General features: G+C 42.1%; 1 protein-coding gene across 1 annotated transcript in view; it reads left to right on the plus strand.

The window, feature by feature from the left end:
- The window catches only part of LOC126191352 (pre-mRNA-splicing factor syf1 homolog), a 154,272-nt gene extending 141,539 nt beyond the window's left edge, over positions 1-12,733 (plus strand). Inside the window, exon 19 of the mRNA XM_049932191.1 lies at positions 12,332-12,733. Within this exon, the coding sequence (XP_049788148.1) occupies positions 12,332-12,411 (80 nt within the window). The 3' untranslated portion in view covers positions 12,412-12,733. The remainder of the gene's footprint in view (positions 1-12,331) is intronic.
- The last annotated feature ends 11,963 nt before the right edge of the window (positions 12,734-24,696 follow it).

A 24,696-nucleotide genomic window follows, 5' to 3' on the forward strand; every position in this document is an offset into this window, starting at 1 on the left:
CCAAAGCCTTGCAGACAAACAAAAATTATGCAAAGCGAAATGTAGTGTGAGGAGGGCTATGCGAGAGGCGTTCAATGAATTCGAAAGTAAAGTTCTATGTACTGACTTGGCAGAAAATCCTAAGAAATTTTGGTCTTATGTCAAAGCGGTAGGTGGATCAAAACAAAATGTCCAGACACTCTGTGACCAAAATGGTACGGAAACAGAGGATGACAGACTAAAGGCCGAAATACTAAATGTCTTTTTCCAAAGTTGTTTCACAGAGGAAGATTGCAGTGTAGTTCCTTCTCTAGATTGTCTCACAGATGACAAAATGGTAGATATCGAAATAGACGACAGAGGGATAGAGAAACAATTAAAATCGCTTAAAAGAGGAAAGGCCTCTGGACCTGATGGGATACCAATTCAATTTTACACAGAGTACGCGAGGGAACTTGCCCCCCTTCTTGCAGCGGTGTACCGTAGGTCTCTAGAAGAGCGTAGCGTTCCAAAGGATTGGAAAAGGGCACAGGTCATCCCCGTTTTCAAGAAGGAACGTCGAACAGATGTGCAGAACTATAGACCTATATCTCTAATGTCGATCAGTTGTAGAATTTTGGAACACGTATTGTGTTCGAGTATAATGACTTTTCTGGAGACTAGAAATCTACTCTGTAGGAATCAGCATGGGTTTCAAAAAAGACGGTCATGTGAAACCCAGCTCGCGCTATTCGTCCACGAGACTCAGAGGGCCATAAACACGGGTTCACAGGTAGATGCCGTGTTTCTTCATTTCCGCAAGGCGTTCGATACAGTTCCCCACAGTCGTTTAATGAACAAAGTAAGAGCATATGGACTATCAGACCAATTGTGTGATTGGATTGAGGAGTTCCTAGATAACAGGACGCAGCATGTCATTCTCAATGGAGAGAAGTCTTCCGAAGTAAGAGTGATTTCAGGTGTGCCACAGGGGAGTGTCATAGGACCGTTGCTATTCACAGTATACATAAATGACCTGGTGGATGACATCGGAAGTTCACTGAGGCTTTTTGCAGATGATGCTGTGGTGTATCGAGAGGTTGTAACAATGGAAAATTGTACTGAACTGCAGGAGGATCTGCAGCGAATTGACGCATGGTGCAGGGAATGGCAATGGAATCTCAATGTAGACAAGTGTAATGTGCTGCGAATACATAGAAAGATAGATTCCTTATCATTTAACTACAAACCTTCTTCTATGATTCTTGAACCAAGTGTTAGCTACGATTAAGTTATGCTCTGTGCAAAATTCTACCAAGCGGCTTCCTCTTTCATTTCTTAGTCCCAATCCATATTCACTTACTATGTTTCCTTCTCTCCCTTTTCCTACTACCGAATTCCAGTCACCCATGACTATTAAATTTTCGTCTCCCTTCACTATCTGAATAATTTCTTTTATTTCATCATACAAATCTTCAATTTCTTCGTCATCTGCAGAGCTAGTTGGCATATAAACTTGTACTAATGTAGTAGGTGTGGGCTTCGTGTCTATCGTGACCACAATAAGGCATTCACTATGCTGTTTGTAGTAGCTTACCCGCACTCCTATTTTTTTATTCATTATTAAACCAGCTCCTGCATTACCCCTATTTGATTTTGTATTTATAACCCTGTATTCGCCTGGCCAAAAGTCTTGTTCCTCCTGCCACCGAACTTTGCTAATTCCTACTATATCTAACTTTAACCTATCCATTTCTCATTTTAAATTTTCTAACCTGCCTGCTCGATTAAGGGTTCTGACATCCCACGCTCCGATCTGTAGAACGCCAGTTTTCTTTCTCCTGATAATAATGTCCTTCTGAGTAGTCCCCGCCCGGAGATCCGAATGGGGGACTATTTTACCTCTGGAATATTTTACCCAAGAGGACGCCATCATCATTTAACCATACAGTAAAGCTGCATGCCCTTGGGAAAAATTACGGCTGTAGTTTCCCCTTGCTTTCAGCCGTTCACAGTACCAGCACAGCAAGGCCATTTTGGTTAGTGTTACAAGGCCAGATCAGTCAATCATCCAGACTGTTGCCCCTGCAACTACTGAAAAGGCTGCTGCCCCTCTTCAGGAACCACATGTTTGTCTGGCCTCTCAGCAGATACCTCCTCCGTTGTGGTTGCACCTACGGTATGGCTATCTGTATCGCTGAGGCACGCAAGCCTCCCCACCAGCGGCAAAGTCCATGGTTCTTGGGGTGGTGTGGGGGAGGGGGGGGGGGGGGGGGAGATGTGCTATAAGTTATAATAAAAATCACATTATAATCTTTAAGTTTTTAAAACTAATATGAATAAATAAACAAACTCATCAGTCAGCAAAGTTTGCATCTGGCTTTGATGGCAGAAAACTTGTTGTTGATGTGAAGAATGGAGAAGGCAATGTCTCCTCAGACAACGTAGAACGTAGGTACAATTTCAGTCTTTTAAGAGCCAAAAATGAGCGTTCTGTTGAACAATTTGTAAGTACCATACTTAGAAATATCCTAAGAGCAATGTCAACATTCGGAAATGCATACTGTAACGTCTCTTTTCGTAAAAATTTACTCATTGCGACTAGTATATCACTAATCTCAGAAGATTTCAAAAGTTCTGCAAAATGTACACGTTCACCAGGGAAGTAAGGGTCTAAATCTGTGTCATATGACACTTGGAGTTTTGCTGCATGTTCAACATTATCGTCAGGTGAACTGTTCTTAAGGTTACTGGAAACTGTAAAGGAATTCAACAGTATTATATAGCTTTCCTTCCTCCTTGCTGATTCAGCGTACAAGTTGTCGAGTACTGGGAGAAATGTTTTGACTCTAAATTTATCTCTTCCAGTCAGAAAAACTTCTTCAGAGTTCGCTTCTTCATTATCATGAAGTTTGCATTTTCGTGATCCTTTGTAGGTGCATTCATAGTCTATATCAGTCACAATCTCCATGGATTTATTTTCATAATAGTCGAACATGCCATGAATAGATGCAATAAATCCCACAAATGATTCATATCGTACATGCACTATTTTGGTATCAATATTTACACATTGCAATTTTAGATTTACATTATTAAGTCTTTGGAGTATGTCCTTCCAAACTGTCATCATGAATACTGTTTCTAGTCTACTGAGTTGATTCAGTAAAGCTGAAGCCTCATTTCACACAATTAGTTTTTCAAACGTATTATTAGCAATATGGGTGAGGGCATTGATAACGCCCTCCTGGTTTTCATATAGACTTAAACATGCTTCCTCTCTTGCTGACCAATGTGCTTTTTATAAACTTTTTACTGTTTTGCTTCCTGGTTTCATGAAAGAAAGAAGTTTATCCCAGTGCTGTGTAGAAGTAGAGAAAAAATTGTAAAGGTTTTGCACTACATTGAAAAATGAACATGCTTCCCAACAACAGCTTGCAGCAGTAATGCCGACTAAATTCAAAGAATGTGCTGCACAAGGCACATAATGTGTTTTCGGATTTCATTCTTTAATGCGTGCCTGCAAACTGGTGTATGTTCCTGACATATTGCTTGCGTTGTCATATGACTGGCCTCTACAGACAGTAATATCAATGGAATTTGTAGACAGGACTTTTAGTACAGCCTCAGCTAAGTTTTCAGACTTGGGTCCTGCGTTTGGTAAAAACAGAAGGAAACATTCAGCACGTTCACCATTCTCATTCACATATCTTAATATGAAAGATAATTGATCAATATATGAAATGTCCGCAGTAGAATCTACTATTATACAGAAATATTTGGCCTGTTTTATTTCACTTATGATAATTCTTTTTATTCATTCAGAAAGAAACTCTATTATTTCATCACAGATTGTTGAAGAAAGATAACTTGTATGTCCCTTCCCTGGATTTCCGTATCATTCAATGTGCTTTGCGAGGAAAAGATCAAACTCATCTATAAGTTCAAGAGAAATCATAAATTGACCACTATGTAATGAATGGAATCTTTCAATGTGTCAACATGGGAGGAGTCCACGATGTGTTAGCTTCTTCACTACTGCAAACACCATTTTCAACACCGGGCGAGGTGGCGCAGTGGTTAGACACTGGACTCGCATTCGGGAGGACGATGGTTCAATCCTGCGTCCGACCATCCTGATTTAGGTTTTCCGTGATTTCCCTAACTCGCTCCAGGCGAATGCTGGGATGGTTCCTTTGAAAGGGCACGGCCGACTTCCTTCCCCGTCCTTCCCTAATCCAATGAGACCAATGACCTCGCTGTCTGTTCTCCTTCCCCAAAGAACCCCCCCCCCCCAACCCCTTTTCAACACACTGCACCAGACATTTTTTCTGTCTCAACATGTGACTCGAAATGGTTATCTATTGTTCCAAGTGACTTTTTTCTTGTTAAGAGTGATAACTCAGAATTTTTATGTTCAAGTGAATTCTCATGATGAGATAAAATATTATAAATATTTTTCCAATCTGCAATACCACTAGTAACAATTGCAGCCTTACTTCCAAACAATTTACATGGTGCACAAAAAACAGCACCGGTGCTATGGGCGTATTCTAGAAAGTCACGCAAAGTTGATTCACCATTTAAAAGTTTACAGTAAAATACATTTTTGTTCAAATATATGGTTTTATCGCCTACTGATCTTTTTGACATAGAAAAATCACCGTTACAATTTTTATTAATGCCACTTTCTAAGGGAATGTTGATTGTTGATTCATTGACACAGCATTCTGCAGGATCATCACTAACGAGGTTTTTTCTTTTTGTAATATCTGACTCGACACTTAATTTTTTGTGAAACTTGAAATCAGGAATAATTTGCTTTCCTTCATTTTTAACTTTTGTTTCATCTGTACGTACTTCTTTTGCAATGGCTGCAGTGCCAGAAATATCATCCGTACTACTGGAACTCGAAGTCGAACCAGCAGCATTTTTTGCAAAAAATTTATCTGCTCTGCCAAGCGTTTTTAGAACATTGTCTTCTAGTTCTTGCCTTTCCTTTGATAATTTCTGAAATGCCGCCCCCACTTAATTTTGCATGTTTGCTTTTTTCACTGTTATTCATGTTAAGGCACTTACAGAATTGTCAACCAACAGTCAAAACAAAAGAAAAAAATTTGTAAGAGGATAGAAAGAAAGAAAGAAAGAAAGAAAGAAAGAAAGAAAGAAAGACAGTATCCAGTTCCAGTTCCAGTCATACTACACCACACATGAGCACAAAGCTTTATACTTTAAACACAGCACATGGGCACAAACATTTTTCCTTTAAACACAGAGCAATGAAATGACCAACTTGGAGTACTCGACATAACTATGCTATGAAAGAACAACAATGCAGAATAATTTAATTTCATTGTCACCTGTTTCTCTGTTGTCAGTGAACCAGTAGAAGCACACCTGCCAGCTGGAATTCATCTTGTAAAGAAAACGGGACAGTCCCTTTTTTGGCTTCTGCTGGAATTTTAGCTGGGACGCAAATATGTCCTGAATATTCTTGAAACTGGCTTTCTAATTTAAAAAGCAAATAATTTTTGCAATTTCTTGCAGTGAGGTGTGCTGGATCAATTCTTATCCCACTTATTCTTATAACATTTTAGCGGTTTCTGTGGGCAGAGAAGACAGGCTACAAAGTTTAAGTAGGTTGGCAGTTGATGTGGTGTGTTTTCATTTGTGTGAACACTGCTGTCATGTCTACATGCAAATGAACCTTTTGTTCCAACATAAAATAAAAAAAACCTTTCCTCGAAGAAAAACAGCTTAGTTAAGAAGTTTAATGTAAAATTTGCAATGCCACATACTATTCGATTGTGCAGAGTGGGAACTTTGATATCGTGCAGGCTGCAGCGCAATAAATGAGACAAAAAAAGTTGGTTTCTGCTTCTTTTTTCACCCAAAAAAGTAACTAAGTAAATAAACAAATAAAATTTTTAAACTGTTGTGAAGTATATTTCCCACATTATTAGATATTCTGCTTATGTTCTTTTCATGTAAACATGTGTTTAAAAATGTAATACATTCACAGTACAACATGTTTTGTTAAACAGATGTCATTAAATCAAAACTCAGATATTGAAGACCACAGAGCTTTCACATTAATTACAGTAATGGAGGGTTGACTTGATTCTTCCCTATAATTTCTACAAGAAATTTAAGTAGAGTCAAGTTTTATGTACTGTTGCCCACACATGTTACAGTATTTAAGAAACTGCTGATTAGTTTATCACAGGTTTTCAGCGGACCCGGTATTTTGATGGGGAAAATATGGTAGGGTTAAGCAGAAGCCAACAGCATTCTCAGGATAATAACATTTCAGACATTGTATTGTAGACTGCCGTCCAGACAGTTTACTTCAAAATATATTGAACAATCATGAAGATGATACCAGATGGAAACCCAATGTTAAATTTCCATTCAGTCAGCAAGTAAATTATGTATATTTCCAAGCTTGTGTTGTTGAATTTCATTCTTAAAGGCTTATTTAAACTAGCAAGTTGTTTAACAACATTAAAATTTTTTGTCATTTGTAAGCACAGTTATTTTAAAATGTAAACTGTTAAAATGAGTACAGAGCAAAAAAATACCACCTCCCTTAACATGCCGCCCCCAGGCATACGCCTAGTGGGCCTATTTGTAAATGTGCCACTGACTGTAACCTAAGATGTGTATAGTGTAGGGTGCTGTGTGGAAAGTTCTATCAGGCTTAAAGACTGTCTTTAAAATTACATATCATACATGGTGTAACAACCCTTGTCCTGTGTAAAAATTCAATATATGCACATCTGATCAAATTTTGAACTCTTATAACTGGCCTGGAGAAATACAATTTTCATAGTGTACCATTTATGCATGAATATTCCATCAGTTGTGACTGATATAGAAATGCAAAAACTTAACATTGTTATGGAATTGTAGTTAATAATACAGTTAATAGATTGGAACAGAAGAAGAGGACTTACTGTGTGACACCTGAAACTGAATTGATTGAAAATTAACTACGAATGGGAAAGAAGAAACTTCCGATACAAAAGGGTAACAGCAAGACTTATTGTAGGCTGCATACTGAGAGTGTATCTCAATAGCAAAATCATGATTGGTGTATGCATAACATTATGAAGACTGGCCAAGTGGTCTAAATCCATGGTGCAGCCCATGTGACATGCCTGTTCCGCCCGTTGAGGTCAGAGATGGTGGCTGTGGCAGTAAAAAGATGCAGTGTCTCTGGATCACTATCAGTATCTACTGTAGACAGGAATACTAAATCCATAACCCAACACATAGGGCCAATGATGTATCAATTTGTGCCATTGCCAATGAGGGAGATGTGGATGAGGCTCCCCGTGAAGAGATGGAGTGACATGGCTTCCTCTGAACAGATCAACTCAGATGACCTGGCTTTGTACTGCAAGAGCTGGGGATTTGGAAGGGTGTTGCAGACCAAGTGCTGTGCTAGTACAACTGGGTGGAAAGAGGTTTTGGACAGTGGGAGTAGCTCCGTGTCCATGGGCTCCCACCCAGTGACTCACTCTGCACCTTTTGAGAGGGGTAATGGGAGTGCAGGGTGTACCAGTGAGTGGGCAGTGCAGCTAGCTGCACCAGTGGTGGTTGCAGGGGTGTCAGGCCCCTGGGTCAGAAGTGCACGACCTATTGATTGTTTAAAAATCACTGTATGTATTGCAAAGAGAATCGGGATGAGAAAACAGCAGTGTTTTGGGCATCAAAATCACTTGATCCACTGTCTTGAAATCAAAAGTCATAAAGGCTGCGGATCACAGATTTGCTGCAAACTTTATACAGTCATTAGGACATGATGTGCAAGTAGTAAGGAATATCACTTACGTGATTTTGAGGAAATCGCAACAGAAGTTTTATGCTTCAGTGATGTACCGGTGCATTGCAGCCCTGAGCATGAGCTGGCACCGGCCACGTGGTTACGGTACAAGCTGTGTAATTGGTGGACCAGTCCTGCTCACTCCCCCCCCCCCTACCCCCCACACTAGTTACATTATTTCATACATATTACATATTACATTCGACAAGTAATATGATGAAAAGACACATGTATTTGCATGAGTGAATTTTCAATGTTATTTTGTTGTTTGCTCATTTTTACTATCACAACAAATATTATATTTACAATTATCGACAGGTAAAGGACCAAATGCATAAAGTTTTCTTGAAAATGTAGCCTATTGGGATTTCCAAAACCCCTTATACCTGCAATTGAGTAGGGTACCAAGAACTGCCTACCCCCATGAACCATGGACCTTGCCGTTGGTGGGGAGGCTTGCGTGCCTCAGCGATACAGATGGACGTACCGTAGGTGCAACCACAACGGAGGGGTATCTGTTGAGAGGCCAGACAAACATGTGGTTCCTGAAGAGGGGCAGCAGCCTTTTCAGTAGTTGCAGGGGCAACAGTCTGGATGATTGACTGATCTGTCCTTGCAACACTAACCAAAACGGCCTTGCTGTGCTGGTACTGCGAATGGCTGAAAGCAAGGGGAAACTACAGACGTAATTTTTCCCAAGGGCATGCAGCTTTACTGTATGGTTAAATGATGATGGCGTCCTCTTGGGTAAAATATTCCAGAGGTAAAATAGTCCCCCATTCGGATCTCCGGGCGGGGACTACTCAGGAGGACATCATTATCAGGAGAAAGAAAACTGGCGTTCTACAGATCGGAGCGTGGGATGTCAGAACCCTTAATCGAGCAGGCAGGTTAGAAAATTTAAAATGAGAAATGGATAGGTTAAAGTTAGATATAGTAGGAATTAGCAAAGTTCGGTGGCAGGAGGAACAAGACTTTTGGCCAGGCGAATACAGGGTTATAAATACAAAATCAAATAGGGGTAATGCAGGAGCTGGTTTAATAATGAATAAAAAAATAGGAGTGCGGGTAAGCTACTACAAACAGCATAGTGAATGCCTTATTGTGGTCACGATAGACACGAAGCCCACACCTACTACAGTAGTACAAGTTTATATGCCAACTAGCTCTGCAGATGACGAAGAAATTGAAGATTTGTATGATGAAATAAAAGAAATTATTCAGATAGTGAAGGGAGACGAAAATTTAATAGTCATGGGTGACTGGAATTCGGTAGTAGGAAAAGGGAGAGAAGGAAACATAGTAGGTAAATATGGATTGGGGCTAAGAAATGAAAGAGGAAGCCGCTTGGTAGAATTTTGCACAGAGCACAACTTAATCGTAGCTAACACTTGGTTCAAGAATCATAGAAGAAGGTTGTATACATGGAAGAAGCCTGGAGACTCTGAGAGGTTTCAGATAGATTATATAATGGTAAGACAGAGATTTAGGAACCAGGTTTTAAATTGTAAGACATTTCCAGGGGCAGATGTGGACTCTGACCACAATCTATTGGTTATGAACTGTAGATTAAAACTGAAGAAACTGCAAAAAGGTGGAAATTTAAGGAGATGGGACCTGGATAAACTGACTAAACCAGAGGTTGTACAGAGTTTCAGGGAGAGTATAAGGGAACAATTGACAGGAATGGGGGAAAGAAATATAGTAGAAGAAGAATGGGTAGCTCTGAGGGATGAAGTAGTGAAGGCAGCAGAGGATCAAGCAGGTAAAAAGACGAGGGCTAGTAGAAATCCTTGGGTAACAGAAGAAATATTGAATTTAATTGATGAAAGGAGAAAATATACAAACGTCTCAAAAATGAGATCAACAGGAAGTGCAAAGTGGCTAAGCAGGGATGGCTAGAGGACAAATGTAAGGATGTAGAGGCTTATCTCACTAGGGGTAAGATATATGCTGCCTACAGGAAAATTAAAGAGACCTTTGGAGAAAAGAGAACCACTTGTATGAATATCAAGAGCTCAGATGGAAACCCAGTTCTAAGCAAAGAAGGGAAAGCAGAAAGGTGGAAGGAGTATATAGAGGGTCTATATAAGGGCGATGTACTTGAGGACGTTATTATGGAAATGGAAGAGGATGTAGATGAAGATGAAATGGGAGATACTATACTGCATCAAGAGTTTGACAGAGCACTGAAAGACCTGAGTCGAAACAAGGCCCCGGGAGTAGACAACATTCCATTGGAACTACTGACGGCCTTGGGAGAGCCAGTCCTGACAAAACTCTACCATCTGGTAAGCAAGATGTATGAGACAGGCGAAATACCCTCGACTTTAAGAAAACTATAATAATTCCAATCCCAAAGAACGTGTTGACAGATGTGAAAATTACCGAACTATCAGTTTAATAAGTCATGGCTGCACAATACTAACACGAATTCTTTACAGACGAATGGAAAAATTGGTAGAAGCCGACCTCGAGGAAGATCAGTTTGGATTCCGCAGAAATGTTGGAACACGTGAGACAATACTGACCCTACGACTTATTTTAGATGCTAGATTAAGAAAAGGCAAACCTACGTTTCTAGCATTTGTAGACTTGGAGAAAGCTTTTGACAATGTTGACTGGAATACTCTCTTTCAAATTCTAAAGGTGGCAGGGGTAAAATACAGGGAGCGAAAGGCTATTTACAATTTGTACAGAAACCAGATGGCAGTTATAAGAGTCGAGGGGCATGAAAGGGAAGCAGCGGTTGGGAAGGGAGTGAGACAGGGTTGTAGCCCGTCCCCAGTGTTATTCAGTCTGTATATTGAGCCAGCAGTGAAGGAAACAAAAGAAAAATTCGAAGTAGGTATTAAAGTCCATGGAGAAGAAATAAAAACTTTGAGGTTCGCCAATGACATTGTAATTCTGTCAGAGACAGCAAAGGACTTCGAAGAGCAGTTGAACGGAACGGACAGTGTCTTGAAAGGAGGATACAAGATGAACATCAACAAAAGCAAAACGAGGATAATGGAATGTAGTCGAATTAAGTGGGGTGATGCTGAGGGAATTAGATGAGGAAATGAGACACTTAAAGTAGTAAAGAAGTTTTGCTATTTGGCAAGTTAAATAACTGATGATGGTCGAAGTAGAGAGGATATAAAATGTAGACTGGCAATGGTAAGGAAAGCGTTTCTGAAGAAGAGAAATTTGTTAACATCGAGTTATGATTTAAGTGTCAGGAAATCATTTCTGAAAGTATTTGTGTGGAGTGTAGCCATGTATGGAAGTGAAACATGGACGATAAATAGTTTGGACAAGAAGAGAATAGAAGCTTTCGAAATGTGGTGTTACAGAAGAATGCTGAATATTAGATGGGTATATCACATAACTAATGAGGAGTTACTGAACAGAATTGGGGAGAAGAGGTGTTTGTGGCACAACTTGACAAGAGGGAGGAACCGGTTGGTAGTACATGTTCTGAGGCATCAAGGGATCACAAATTTAGCATTGGAGGGCAGCGTGGATGGTAAAAATCATAGAGGGAGACCAAGAGATGAATAGACTAAGCAGATTCAGAAGGATGTAGGTTGCAGTAAGTACTGGGAGATGAAGAAGCTTGCACAGGATAGAGTAGCATGGAGAGCTACATCAAACCAGTCTCAGAACTGAAGACAACAACAACAACAACAACAACAGCCAAGAACTGGCTTGCACCTGGATGCTTCAAGCTGCAGACACAGGATTCAAGGACGAGTGACAGGCTTGGAAGGCCCAAGTCAAACAAAGATAATAATAGACTGAGTTACAATATGCCAGAACCTTAGGGTGATGTACAATTATACATCATATGTGCTTTCGACATAACAAGTTGCAGAATGATATTTTCATACAGACATATTAGACATAAATTAAAATGGCATCTACTACATCGAATGAATGCAATATTCCTGCATGCACTAGGAATCTTCAAAATTTCTAAGAGGAAACAAAGCTCACTTGACATTTTGAAAAATATCTCTTTCTTCTGACAATCTGGATGCAAACCATGCATAACGTAACATTTTTGTAAATATCGGTGCGGAAATTGGCGAGATACGATTGAATGTATTTCAGCAGCATCGTCATTAAAAAGAATTTCTCATACACTGTCAATCAAATATTAAAAAAGTATGATGGTGCAAGGTAATGTTTTTATCTTTTGTATGGAGTTAAAAGCCACATAATATCAGAAACTCAATAAAAGTTCATGCTAATACATGTGCCTTTTCATCACATTACCTTTCAAATGTAATGTGTATGAAATAATATGTTGATATCTGACCAATTAAAACTGTAGTAGACTACTGTCTGTCTTTCATGAGCAGCATGTGGTAGCACAAAAAGTGGAAATCTGAGATCAAGTTGTATTCCAACAGATAGTTAAAATCATCAAACATTGTATTTAAGAAATATGTTGTGAGTTTATTTTGAATCTTTGTTTTATTATTCACAGTGATGTCTGTTCAGTTTAACATTCTGCGAAAATGAAATGATCGCAATAACCCATCTGTTTTCATTTTCCAGATATTCCAGTGGAGAAACAAGAAATACCATCTGAAGTTTTTGGTGGCCTCAAGAAAGAAGTAAATGAAAATGATGACTAGTGAACTTGCTATGCAAACTGAAATTTATACCTTCAGCTTCATGTTGTTTATATATTTTTAATTCATTCCATTAAAATATCTGAGAGTAATGGTACTGTGGAATATTTGTTCCAGATTATGTACAAGGAAAAAGACACATATTGTATTACCATAAACAAGATTAAGTGCATATTATTTCCAAGACCCAAAAAATTATTTTCCTATGATGATGAAAACCTTGTATTGAGTAGAAGCAGTGGAATGAATAAAGACAATAATACATCGTACGAAGGATATGTTGAGCAGTGTATATGAAAATAAAACAAGGCTTTTTAACAGACAATTGAGATTTTAAACTTCCTTTCCTCTTCAGGTGAGGCCATGGCGTGTGTGGAGTCCCGCACCCAAACAAAACACAAACAAACATGGGGGGTAGAGAGAGAGGGAGGGAGGGAGAGAGAGAGAGAGAGAGGGATGCTTTAGAGTGCAAGTTCAGCTATTGTGTTCAGCTTTTTTTTAATCTGCCTATATGCTGTTTACCCCACCTCTGTCTTGACATATTCCATTGTTAATAAATGTATGTTTTAATGATGAGTGAGCACTGATTCATATTTTACCATGATGTCAAGGTGTGGGCTCAGGCTAGCATTTTATATCACCTGTTTCATCTCTGCCAATATGGTACTGAACGAATTGAGGTCCGACGAAAAAATGGATAATTGTCAAGAGCAACCACATCTGGCCCCACCTGTTGCTTTGCATATTGGAGACTGATACTTCTAGAAATATGTTACTGCTTCCTATTACACTGATGGGATTGTGATGTCATTGATGACACAAGTACAATGAATTACATCAATCAGTCAAATATTCTCCGAAGACTTCAGTGTCTACAGAAGTGAGGCCCACCTCCAGAGACACTTAGCGACTGCACGATCATCCCTGGATAAATTTGGGGTCAAAATGAATTCCTTGTGGCATGAGTAGACTGAGGAAAATTTAAATTAGTCAGAAAATATGAGCCATGCACATAAGTGTGCCACTTCCAGGATTCGGGGAGGTGCTCCAGCCCTGGAGCAAAGTTGTTTGGTAGATTAAGAACTAGGCCAGTGTGCCTGTGATGTGATTTGCAAACATTTAGAAAATGTTTGCACACTTTCACATATGATAACACTAGTCACAGACAGTTTGCGGAAGGTGACAACAGAAAGAAGTACCCAGCTACCCTCTACCACTAACATTGCCAGTCCAATAATTAACGTGTTGACTCCATGAAGATATGGGATAAATCCCAGTAAATATTTTTCACTAATTACAACTGACATTACTCTCAACGAATGTTTGACAGCATAATTGATGTTCATCACATCGGTCGGGGTGACCAAGCGGTTCTAGGCGCTTCAGTCTGGAACCGCACGACCGCTGCGGTCGCAGGTTCGAATCCTGCCTCGGGCATGGATGTGTGTGATGTCCTTAGGTTAGTTAGGTTTAAGTTGTTCTAAGTTCTAGGGGACTGATGACCTCAGAAGTTAAGTCCCATAGTGCTCAGAGCCGTTTGAACCATTTTTTGATGTTCATCACAGAATTCTGTCAACCGTGACAGTGTTTACTAAAAACCTTATATTCCACACGAACAAATTCCCATCCTCCATAAATGCATTGCAGTCCCAGATTGCCTATTGTTGATGAGGCATAGCTCATGAATAATGTAGCTGAATTTATAGCAAGATGGTGCAGGTATATTGGATTGTTATCGGCTATCATAGAACAAGTGTATCATAGAACAAGTGATGATCTTACTGAAATGATGCCACACTATACTCTCAGAATATCCAGCCACATCTGGGATAAAGTATAGTGTACCATGGTATTCTACAAGAAAGACACTCCAGACCAGTATTTAATATTGGATGGGGTGATGCTGTATGGAAATTTAATGTTTCCGACTTTTCACAGTTGTTGATATACAGCTCCTATGGAAGCACAAACATTCTGAAGCTAGCTTGCTGCCATACTGTGCACCTCATCCCTGGAGTTAAGAGCTTTGTATGCAGGAGGTGGTGGTGTTACCACTACCAAGTGCTGTGATTTGAGTATCTCTAAAACTTTATCCTTGCGCTACAGTTTAATTCTGTTATGAATGTATTATTTAATAAATTTCTGAATAAGCTATAAGGACACATACTGTCACTTGACTGTCACACATTTTGTAATCGACACTCCATCCATCTACCTCTGCATAAATGTTGTATTTTGACAACTGTTTTATGAGATATATGGGACATATCAACAAAAACTGTACTCAAATGGTATTTGACTGAAACCAGTCATAAAATTAAAAATAAATTGTTCATTAGCTTCACATGTTACAATATGTCATTCCTGTGATTTATGAAAGCTGTGGAACACAATCAACAAGACTAAAAACAAGGCCAGATTTAGAGGTGAGTGTTGTGGATTGGCAAGACAGCCAACCCACTAGGAGGAAGCCGAAAGGCACGCGTTTAAGCTCACGCAGGCTGGCGTGAGGTCTGGAACAGTTAAAGGAATTTATAGTAGCAAAGAACGTATGTAGCTTCTGGAATACTTAACTTTAATCCATAATTGGGAAACATCGCTCTTGACGGTACATGTTTTACAGCATCAATAGTAACTGGTAATGGCGCCTTGCTAGGTTGTAGCAAATGACGTAGCTGAAGGCTATGCTAACTATCGTCTCGGCAAATGAGAGCTTAATTTGTCAGTGAACCATCCCTAGCAAAGTTGGCTGTACAACTGAGGCGAGTGCTAGGAAGTCTCTGTAGACCTGCCGTGTGGCGGCGTTCGGTCTGCAATCACTGATAGTGGCGACACGCGGATCCAACGTATACTAACGGACCGCGGCCGATTTAAAGGCTACCACCTAGCAAGTGTGGTGTCTGGCGGTGACACCACATTCCTCCCCCGCAAATCGGCGGATGGTTGTGGCATAAGGCTTCCACCCGCCATGGGGAGGACCCCATGTTGGCATATGCGACGAGGTGGGGAGCCTAACAACAGGCGAGGCTGTGCCACCCGCACCCTGCCATTTGGGCCGAGGGGAGCTAGGAAACACCTGAAAACCTGCTCCAGGGTGCACGCCAACATGCGGTGTATGCGCGCGTAGAGAGTCAGGAGGGGCCGAAGGGTCGACCTCCATCGAGCCGGGGCACCCGACGGGCGAAGATGACATATGGTCTGGAGCGGGCAAGAGTTCCATGGCGGAGGACAACTGGTCACGGGAAGCGATCGGCAGCGCGTGACCCAGGGAGGCGCCCGGCGGTTGCAGCGATGCGTCCACTGTGGGCGTTGCCGGCGGGAGAACAGGCGGCGGCGGCGCGTCGCCATGGGGCAAAATGGAAGGCATCGTCGGTAACACCTGGGGCTGAGGTGAGCCAGTAGATGGGTCCCCAGGGCGCTGACCGGACGGCACCGTCGCTGAAAGCAGATGGGGAGCGGCAGATCCCGTGCGACGACAGAGGCGCAGCTGATTGAGATGCCGACGCACCTCACCAGAGGCCCCCAAAACAAGATACATAGTGCGGCCGAGGCAGCGGAGAATGCGCCCTTCGAGCCAACGCCATGAACCTCGATAGTTGCAATAGTATACAACGTCGCCTGGGGCAAAAGCAGGTGGCTGCCGCTGCACAGGTACCTGATGCGGCGGATGGAGCAAAGACATTAAGGTGCACTGAGGGCGACCGTGCAACAACTCAGCCGGCGAGCGACCATCTTGGGGCTGAGAGTGATACGAGGACAAAAAGAGCAATAAAGCGTCCTCCCGAGAATGCGACTCTTTCAACTTCAACATCTGGGACTTGAAAGTCCTGACCAAACGTTCAGCGGCACCGTTTGACTGTGGCGAAAACGGCGCGGACGTCAGATGTTTAATACCATTGCCCTTGCAGAATGACTGAAATTCTACGGACATGAATTGTGGGCCATTGTCGGAAACAATAGTCTGTGGAAGACCTTCAATGCAAAAGATAGTGGATAACGCTTGGATGGTGGCAGATGACGTCGTGAAAGACATCCGGACAACAAAAGGAAAATTACTGAATGAATCTACCACAACCAACCATCGAGCATTCCAGAATGGACCAGCAAAATCTATGTGTAAGCGTTGCCAAGGGGAAGTGGCTTTTGGCCATGCAAAGAACTTCCGCGGTGGTGCTGATTGTTGTTCGGCACACACCATGCAAGAAGAGCACATATTCGTAATTGCAGCATCGATTTCGAACCAAGTACAGTGCTGACGAGCAAGTTGTTTCGTTCTCACTATACCCCAATGTCCTTGGTGGAGAAGCAGTAAGACAGAGGACTGTAACGAACATGGGACCACGACCCTGGACTGATCGTTATCAGAACGCAACAGCAAAACACCACGTCGTGCAAAAAGTCTCGCCTTGTGAGCAAAAAATCGGCGAACCAACGGATCCCCGATCCGTGACTTTGACAAGGGCCATTGAGTAGCAACAAAACGCAGAACGATAGCCAGGACAGGGTCGGCAGCTGTGGCGGTAGCTACACGACAAAAATCAATCGGAAACGATTCGACCACATCATCGGTTTCCGAATCAATGAACATGCAAGCAAGTTCGGAGGAATCGAATGCTCTATCCTCAGCAACGGGCAAACAGGACAACACATCGGCGTTTCCGTGCTTAGCAGTGGACCAATACAAGATATCGTAACGGTACTGCGAGAGGAAAATAGACCAGCGAATGAATTTCTGCGCTGTACATGGAGGTACAGGCTTGGTCGGATGAAAAAGCGATGTCAAAGGTTTGTGGTCTGTGATGATGGTAAAGTGACGACCATACAAGAAATCATGAAACTTTGTAACATCAAATACGAGAGCCAATGCTTCTTTCTCGATCTGTGAATAATTTCGTTGCGCAGACGAGAGCAATTTGGACGCAAAGGCAATAGGGCGATCGTGCGAACCATCTTTGTGCGCAAGCACAGCACCGATCCCGAAATCCAATGCATCCACCATCAACAAAAGGGGCTTCCGGGGATCGAATGGCGTAAGGCAAGTATCAGAAAGTAACGCCGATTTCAACTGGCGAAAGGCGCGTTCACGTTCCGTCGTCCAGACGAACGGAACACCTTTTCAGCGTAAGCGATGAAGCGGAGCTGAAATGGAAGAGGCGTGGCGCACATATTTATGATAGTAATTGATTTTTCCCAGCACACTCTGTAGCTGCTTCAAATTCTGCGGCGAAGGCAAGTCTTGTATGGCACGGAGGTGCTCTGGACTGGGATGTATGCCTTGGGCATAGAGTACATGTCCCAGATAGGGTAAGTCACGAGAAAACAACACACATTTGTCCTTCCGCAAGCGAAGACCATTTTGTCGCAAGACCTGAAATAATGTTCTGAGATTGGCTAAATGTTCGTCTTCCGTCTTTCCGGAGATCACAATATCGTCCAGATAGTTTGCTGCAGTAGGGACCGACGCACAAACAGTTTGTAGATATTGCTGAAACAATGCAGGGACGGATGCACACCCGAATGGCAGTCGTTTGAATCGATGCAAACCAAGATGCGTGTTAACCACCAAAACGCGCTGGGATTCTTCATCCACCGGTATTTGCAAGTACGCAGCTGCTAGGTCCAACTTCGAAAAATATTTACCCGGGCACAGTTTATCAAAAAGATCTTCTGGGCGGGGTAAAGGAAAAGTTGCAGTCACTAGTTGTGGATTCACTGTTGCCTTGAAGTCCATGCAAAGTGTCAATTTTCCTGAAGGTTTTGGCAAAATTACTAAGGGTGATGCCCAGAGAGAAGCCTGCACACGTTCAATTACACCTTGGGATTCCAAATTGTGTAATGTCTTTGCGACCTCATCACGCAATGCGTGGGAACATTGCGTGCTCTGAAAAATTTCGGTTGCGCATTTACTTTCAGTTCCAAATGTGCTTTATAGTTCTTAGCGCAACCAAAAATGTCTGCAAATTCTTCACATAGACGAGAAACACTGGCTGAAGGCACAGTCTGGTTCATTGATAGGACCTGATTGACTATAGACAAGTTAAACAACTGAAATAAATCGAAACCAAACAAGTTCACTGCAGAAGAAGAACGAAGGACGTAAAATGACACAAGTTTTGTTTGTCCTTTGTATGTTGCAAGAAGGCTGCACTGTCCTAACACAGGGATCGCTTGTCCTGAATAACTACTAAGCTTAACATTGGTGGCACGCAACGGAGGTGTGCCCAGCTGTTTGTACGTGTCGTGATTGATCAGTGAAACTGCAGCTCTGGTATCGAGCTGGAACGGTATCACTTTGCCGTTAATGTCCAAGTCCACAAAAAGTTTATTGTCCTGCTGACGACAAGAGCGACTGTCTCGTGCATCGTGAACTGTCACTGGTACAAAATCACTTGCGACTTGACGGGAGTTCCTGCGATGTCGACGCACACTATTTGTGGGACGAACACAGTCACTGTTAGAGAGAGTGGCACTGTGAGGAGTGGCATGAACTACATGAATTTCCATAGGCGAAGCGTCGCGAGCCTGAGTATCCTTGGTTCGATTCCAATTCCGGCGCAAAGCAAAGGGCCTGGAATGGTTTTGAGCTTCCGATCGGAGATTTTTCTGGCAAACACTTTGAACATGCCCTTTTTTATTACAGAAAAAGCAAATAGCCTGGCGTGATGGGCAATTCTCACGTGAATGTCTAGTAGCACGCCACGGGCATGATTTCATTGCATTTGCTTGCTGGCGCGGCACACGTGGCTGAGAGCCAGGCGGCTTTGGCGCGGCCAGGCACGAGGACTGTTTACTGTTCTGTGCAGCTCGCCCGGCGGGCCGGTTAACCTGACACACGGGTGGCGAAGTTTCAAATGATTCCTGAGCAGAGTCAAGTGTGTCCTGCCGATCCAGTATGTCCATCACTTGTTGAAGGAAGGGATTGACGAGTTTCAAAATCTGTTCCCGTATACGAACATCAGAAACGTTCTGTGCAATTGCATCATACACCATAGTATCTGAATAAGGGAGTCCACATTGACACTCAAAAGCACAATCCCTAGTAAGGCCTTGCAAGGTTGCAACCCACTCCCTATTAGTCTGACCTGCCGTACGTTTTGTACGAAAGAAGGTATACCGTTTCGCAACGACATTGACTGATTCTTTGAAATAGGCATCTAATGCAGACAAAATTTCATTGTAGGACAGAGTTGCTATGTCGCGTCGGGGAAATAATTTGAGTATCACACGGTACGCGTGGACGCTGACGGACGAAAGGAGATAAGGCTGCCGCTCATTACCTTGAATTCTGTAGGCGGCGAGATGGAATCCAAATTGGCGTGACCACTCCGTCCAGCTTTCCAGTGCCGCATCAAAAGGACGAAAAGGTGGTTCAACTGCGTGTTGTGGCTGCGTGAGCGGTGGAACGGCGGCTGCCGCATCATTTTGCATTGCACGTTGACCCTGGACGAGCTGTCCAAGGGCATCCAGTAAGGCCTGCGTCTGCTGATTCTGTAAGCGATAAAATTCGGACAGTACATCTGGATATTGTGGCGAAGCCATTACACAAGTAAATCAGGGCAGTATATTTACGAACGCGAGTTGGCCTCGTCGCCAACTGTTGTGGATTGGCAAGACAGCCAACCCACTAGGAGGAAGCCGAAAGGCACGCGTTTAAGCTCACACAGGCTGGCGTGAGGTCTGGAACAGTTAAAGAAATTTATAGTAGCAAAGAACGTATGTAGCTTCTGGAATACTTAACTTTAATCCATAATTGGGAAACATCGCTCTTGACGGTACATGTTTTACAGCATCAATAGTAACTGGTAATGGCACCTTGCTAGGTCGTAGCAAATGACGTAGCTGAAGGCTATGCTAACTATCGTCTCGGCAAATGAGAGCTTAATTTGTCAGTGAACCATCGCTAGCAAAGTCAGCTATACAACTGGGGCGAGTGCTAGGAAGTCTCTGTAGACCTGCCGTGTGGCGGCGCTCGGTCTGCAATCACTGATAGTGGCGACACGCAGGTCCGACGTATACTAACGGACCGCGGCCGATTTAAAGGCTACCACCTAGCAATTGTGGTGTCTGGCGGTGACACCACAGTGAGGAGGCCCCTAATCAGTTTTTACATAGGTTAAGTAATTTTTTCTTTCAAGTGCTTCAATAATTTATTGTGGGAAAAAGTAATAAAATGACAAAATAAAATACAAGAAATAAACCATATTAAGATGTGATGTTAGTGAATAGAACATTGAGAGGTTTTTCAAGTGAAAAATGGTTGATGAATTTGCTGAAGTTTGGATACCAGAGTAAATCATGCTCAGTGGTGAGTATGGGTAACTTTGATAGACAGTTTTGCTTCATTGTACCTCTCAGCGTATTTTTTATAGTTTTCATTTTCTCTCCAGTGCAGTTTGAGACCATCAAAAACAAGCACACTCTCAGTGCAATATCAGTGTTTGGGAATGTAACTGTGAAATTTTGATTGTCAACAATTTGATAGAAGAACAGTTCTTAAGATTGGTCTTTTTGATACTCCATTTTGTATAAATGATACAAATAGAACCAACCCATTACTAAGACTAGGTTCTAAATCATCTTTGTAAACTTTTGCCAATTCTGCAGGAAAGCATAAATTTGCAGTGTCAAGATCCCCTAAATGATTTAGAAATACAAACCTTGAATGAACAGTGTCATATGCTTTCAGTCAGAGAAGCACAGAACTGTTCAGTCACTGGGATAAAACCTGACATTTTAGCATTAGCACTTTCATATAATCAAGCGAATTCAACTTCACATTTCTTGTTCTGTTGTGTGATTGTATGCACTGGTCAGTATTTAATAATACTTAAGCTGCTTCTTTGTATTTGTCAGATTTATCTCTTTTGGATTCAACAAATGATTTCAATCATTCCAGTGCACACATGGCAGATTCAAGAATCATTTTCAGGTCTTGCTAAGTCTTGTTTGAAGCATTGAAACACTCCAAAATATCAAACTTCCTGGCAGATTAAAACTGTGTGCCGGAGCGAGACTCGAACTCGGGACCTTTGCCCGCGAAAGGCAAAGGTCCTGAGTTCGAGTCTCGGTCCGGCACACAGTTTTAATTTGCCAGGAAGTTTCATATCAGTGCACACTCCACTGCAGAGTGAAAATCTCATTCTGGAAACATCCCCCAGGCTGTGGCTAAGCCATGTCTCCGCAATTTCCTTTCTCTTAGGAGTGCTAGTTCTGCAAGTTTCACAGGAGAGCTTCTGTAAAGTTTGGAATGTTGGAGATGAGGTACTGGCAGTAGTAAAGCTGCGAGGACGGGGCGTGAGTTTTGCTTGGGTAGCTCAGTTGGTAGGCGCTTGCCCGCGAAAAGCAAAGGTCCCAAGTTCGAGTTTTTGTCCAGCACACAATTTTAATCTGCCAGGAAGTTTCATATGAGTGCACACTCCTGCAGAGTGAAAATCTTATTCTTACTCCAAAATATTGTTTCAAAAAATGACAAACAGCGCGGTTTTGAGACCACTGCTCTTTTCCAAAAGGTGTGGTGCTTCATTTATCATGACGTCTTTTTGCTCCTTATCAGAAGATATACTGGTTAGAGCTGGAGTAACGGTTGACAATTGCTTTCGTAGCTTCAGCTTGACAAGACCAGCAAGTATTGCAAAGCTTTATCAACACATAAAATTGTCTGGTATTTTTTTTCAGTTAGAATTCAGTATTGTTCCGTACTTGCTGTAAAAAATGTACATACATTCTAAAATAAATCAAAGAAATAAGCAGCTGATGGACAATGAGTTAGCTGCTGCCTTTCCTACTAAATTAAGAGAATGCACACAACAGGGTACAAACATTGATGTATAACAATGAAAACAATCCATTATTAATAAAGTTATTTAATTGTACGAATATAACAGAGGGAAACATTCCACGTGGGAAAAATATATCTAAAAACAAAGATGATGTGACTTACCAAAAGAAAGCACTGGCCTTTACAAATGTCTGCTTGTGTCTGCGTATGTGCGGATGGATATGTGTGTGTGTGTGAGTGTATACCCGTCCTTTTTTCCTCCTAAGGTAAGTCTTTCCGCTCCCGGGATTGGAATGACTCCTTACCCTCTCCCTTAAAACCTACATCCTTTCGTCTTTCCCCCTCCTTCCCTCTTTCCTGACGAAGCAACCGTTGGTTGCGAAAGCTTGAATTTTTTGTGTATGTTTGTGTTTATTTGTGTGTCTATCAACATGCCAGCACTTTTGTTTGGTAAGTCACATCATCTTTGTTTTTAGATAAGTTATTTAACTGGATAGATAAAAACCTACTCACCAAGTGGTGGCAGAACACACACATGAAAGACAGTTGTGATTGGCAAGCTTTCGGAGCCAGTGGCTCCTTCTTCAGGCAGAAGGGTTGAAGGGAAAGGAAGAAGGGTGAAGGAGAAGGACTGGAGAGGTCTAGGAAAAAGGGGTAGATTTCGGGAAAGTCGCCCAGAACCGCGGGTCAAGGGAGACTGACTATGGGGGACTGCATCGGACGAGATTGGAAAAATTGAGAGCTTAAAGGTGGAAGACAGGGTAATATACAAGACAGAGACGTGCATGAGTTCATAAGAGTGAAAAGCTTAGTGCATTGTACATGACAGAGGTGGCAGGGGAGCAATGAAAAATAGACGGGAAAGACAATGAAAGAAGTAGAATACTAAAATGGAGTGAAGCAAAGAGTAGTTACAGTGAAGAAAAGCTGAGACGGAGGAAATAAATGTAAATTAAAACCAGGTGGGTGGCGAGAACCAAGGACATGTTGTAGTACTAGTTCCCACCTGCAGAGTTCTGAGAAACTGGTGTCTGGGGGAAGAATCCAGATGGCCCGTGTGGTGAAACAGGTGCCAAGATAACAAATGTCATGTTGTAGAGCATTCTCTGCAACAGGATGTTGCAGTTGCCGTTGTACATCCTCTGCCTATGCCCATTCATCCTAATTGATAATTTGATGGTAGTCATGCCAATGTAGAAGGATGAACAGTGTTTACATAATAGCTGGTATACGATGTGTTGTTTTTCAGCTGATGTATATATACATATACTATTAAAGGGAGAGCCACCTGCAAAATGACACGTCATATACCAGTTATAATGTAAACACTGTTCAACCTTCTACATCGGCATGACTACCACCAAATTATCAATTAAGATGAATGGGCTTAGGCAGAGGATGTATACTGGCAACTCACGACATCCTGTTGCTGAGGATTCTCTAGAACATGACATTCATGAGCTAGGCACCTGTTTTACCATACGTGTCATCTGGATTCTTCCCCCAAACACCACTTTCTCCGAACTCCGCAGGTGGGAACTAGCACTCCAACATGTCCTTTGTTCTCGCCACCCACCTGGCCTTAATTTACGTAAATTTCTTTCGTCTCAGCTTTTCTTCACCATCACTACTCTTTGCTTCACTCTGTTTTAGTTTTCTACATCTTTCGTTGTCTTTCCCGTCTATTTTTTCATCGCCCCACTGCCACCTCTATTATGTACAATGCACTTAGCTTTTCACTCTTATTAACTCATGCACAGTGTTTTAATAAGTAATCTCTATCTTGCATGTTACCCTGTCTTCCACCTTTAAGCTCTCAGATTTTCAAATCTCGCCCAATGCAGTCCTCAACAATCAGTTCCTTCCTTCTCATCCCGTACGGTAAGTCTCCCCTGACACGCAGTTCTGGTTGACTTTCATGAAATCTACCCCTTTTCCTAGACCCCTTCAGTCCTTCTCCTTCACCCTTCTTCCTTCACCTTCAACCCTTCTGCCTGAAGAAGGAGCCACTGGCTCCGAAAGCTTGCCAATCACAACAGTTTTTTATATGCCTGTTCTGCTGCCGCTTGGTGAATAGATTTTTTCATCTATCAGTTAAATATAAATTGATATATGATTTTTTCCAAAAATCGAATGTTGCATCCCTCTGTATTTGCCACTGATATTTGTAGCATTATCTCATGATCGGCTGTAGCAGTAAAGTATGTCAATTTGATGGTCGCATAAAAATTGTAGTAAAATGTTTGATGGGGCTTGACCAGTGGGGCCACAGTTCAAATGGCTCTGAGCACTATGGAATTAACTACTGTGGTCATCAGTCCCCTAGAACTTAGAACTACTTAAACCTAACTAACCTAAGGACATCACACACATCCATGCCCGAGGCAGGATTCGAACCTGCGACCATAGCAGTCACGCGGTTCCGGACTGCGCGCCTAGAACCGTTAGACCACCGCGGCCGGCGGGGTCACAGTTGATAGAAAGGTTAGAAATCTTTCCTTTGGCATCAA

This window comes from Schistocerca cancellata, chromosome 6 (genome assembly GCF_023864275.1).
Source record: "Schistocerca cancellata isolate TAMUIC-IGC-003103 chromosome 6, iqSchCanc2.1, whole genome shotgun sequence".
Classification (NCBI taxonomy): domain Eukaryota; kingdom Metazoa; phylum Arthropoda; class Insecta; order Orthoptera; family Acrididae; genus Schistocerca; species Schistocerca cancellata.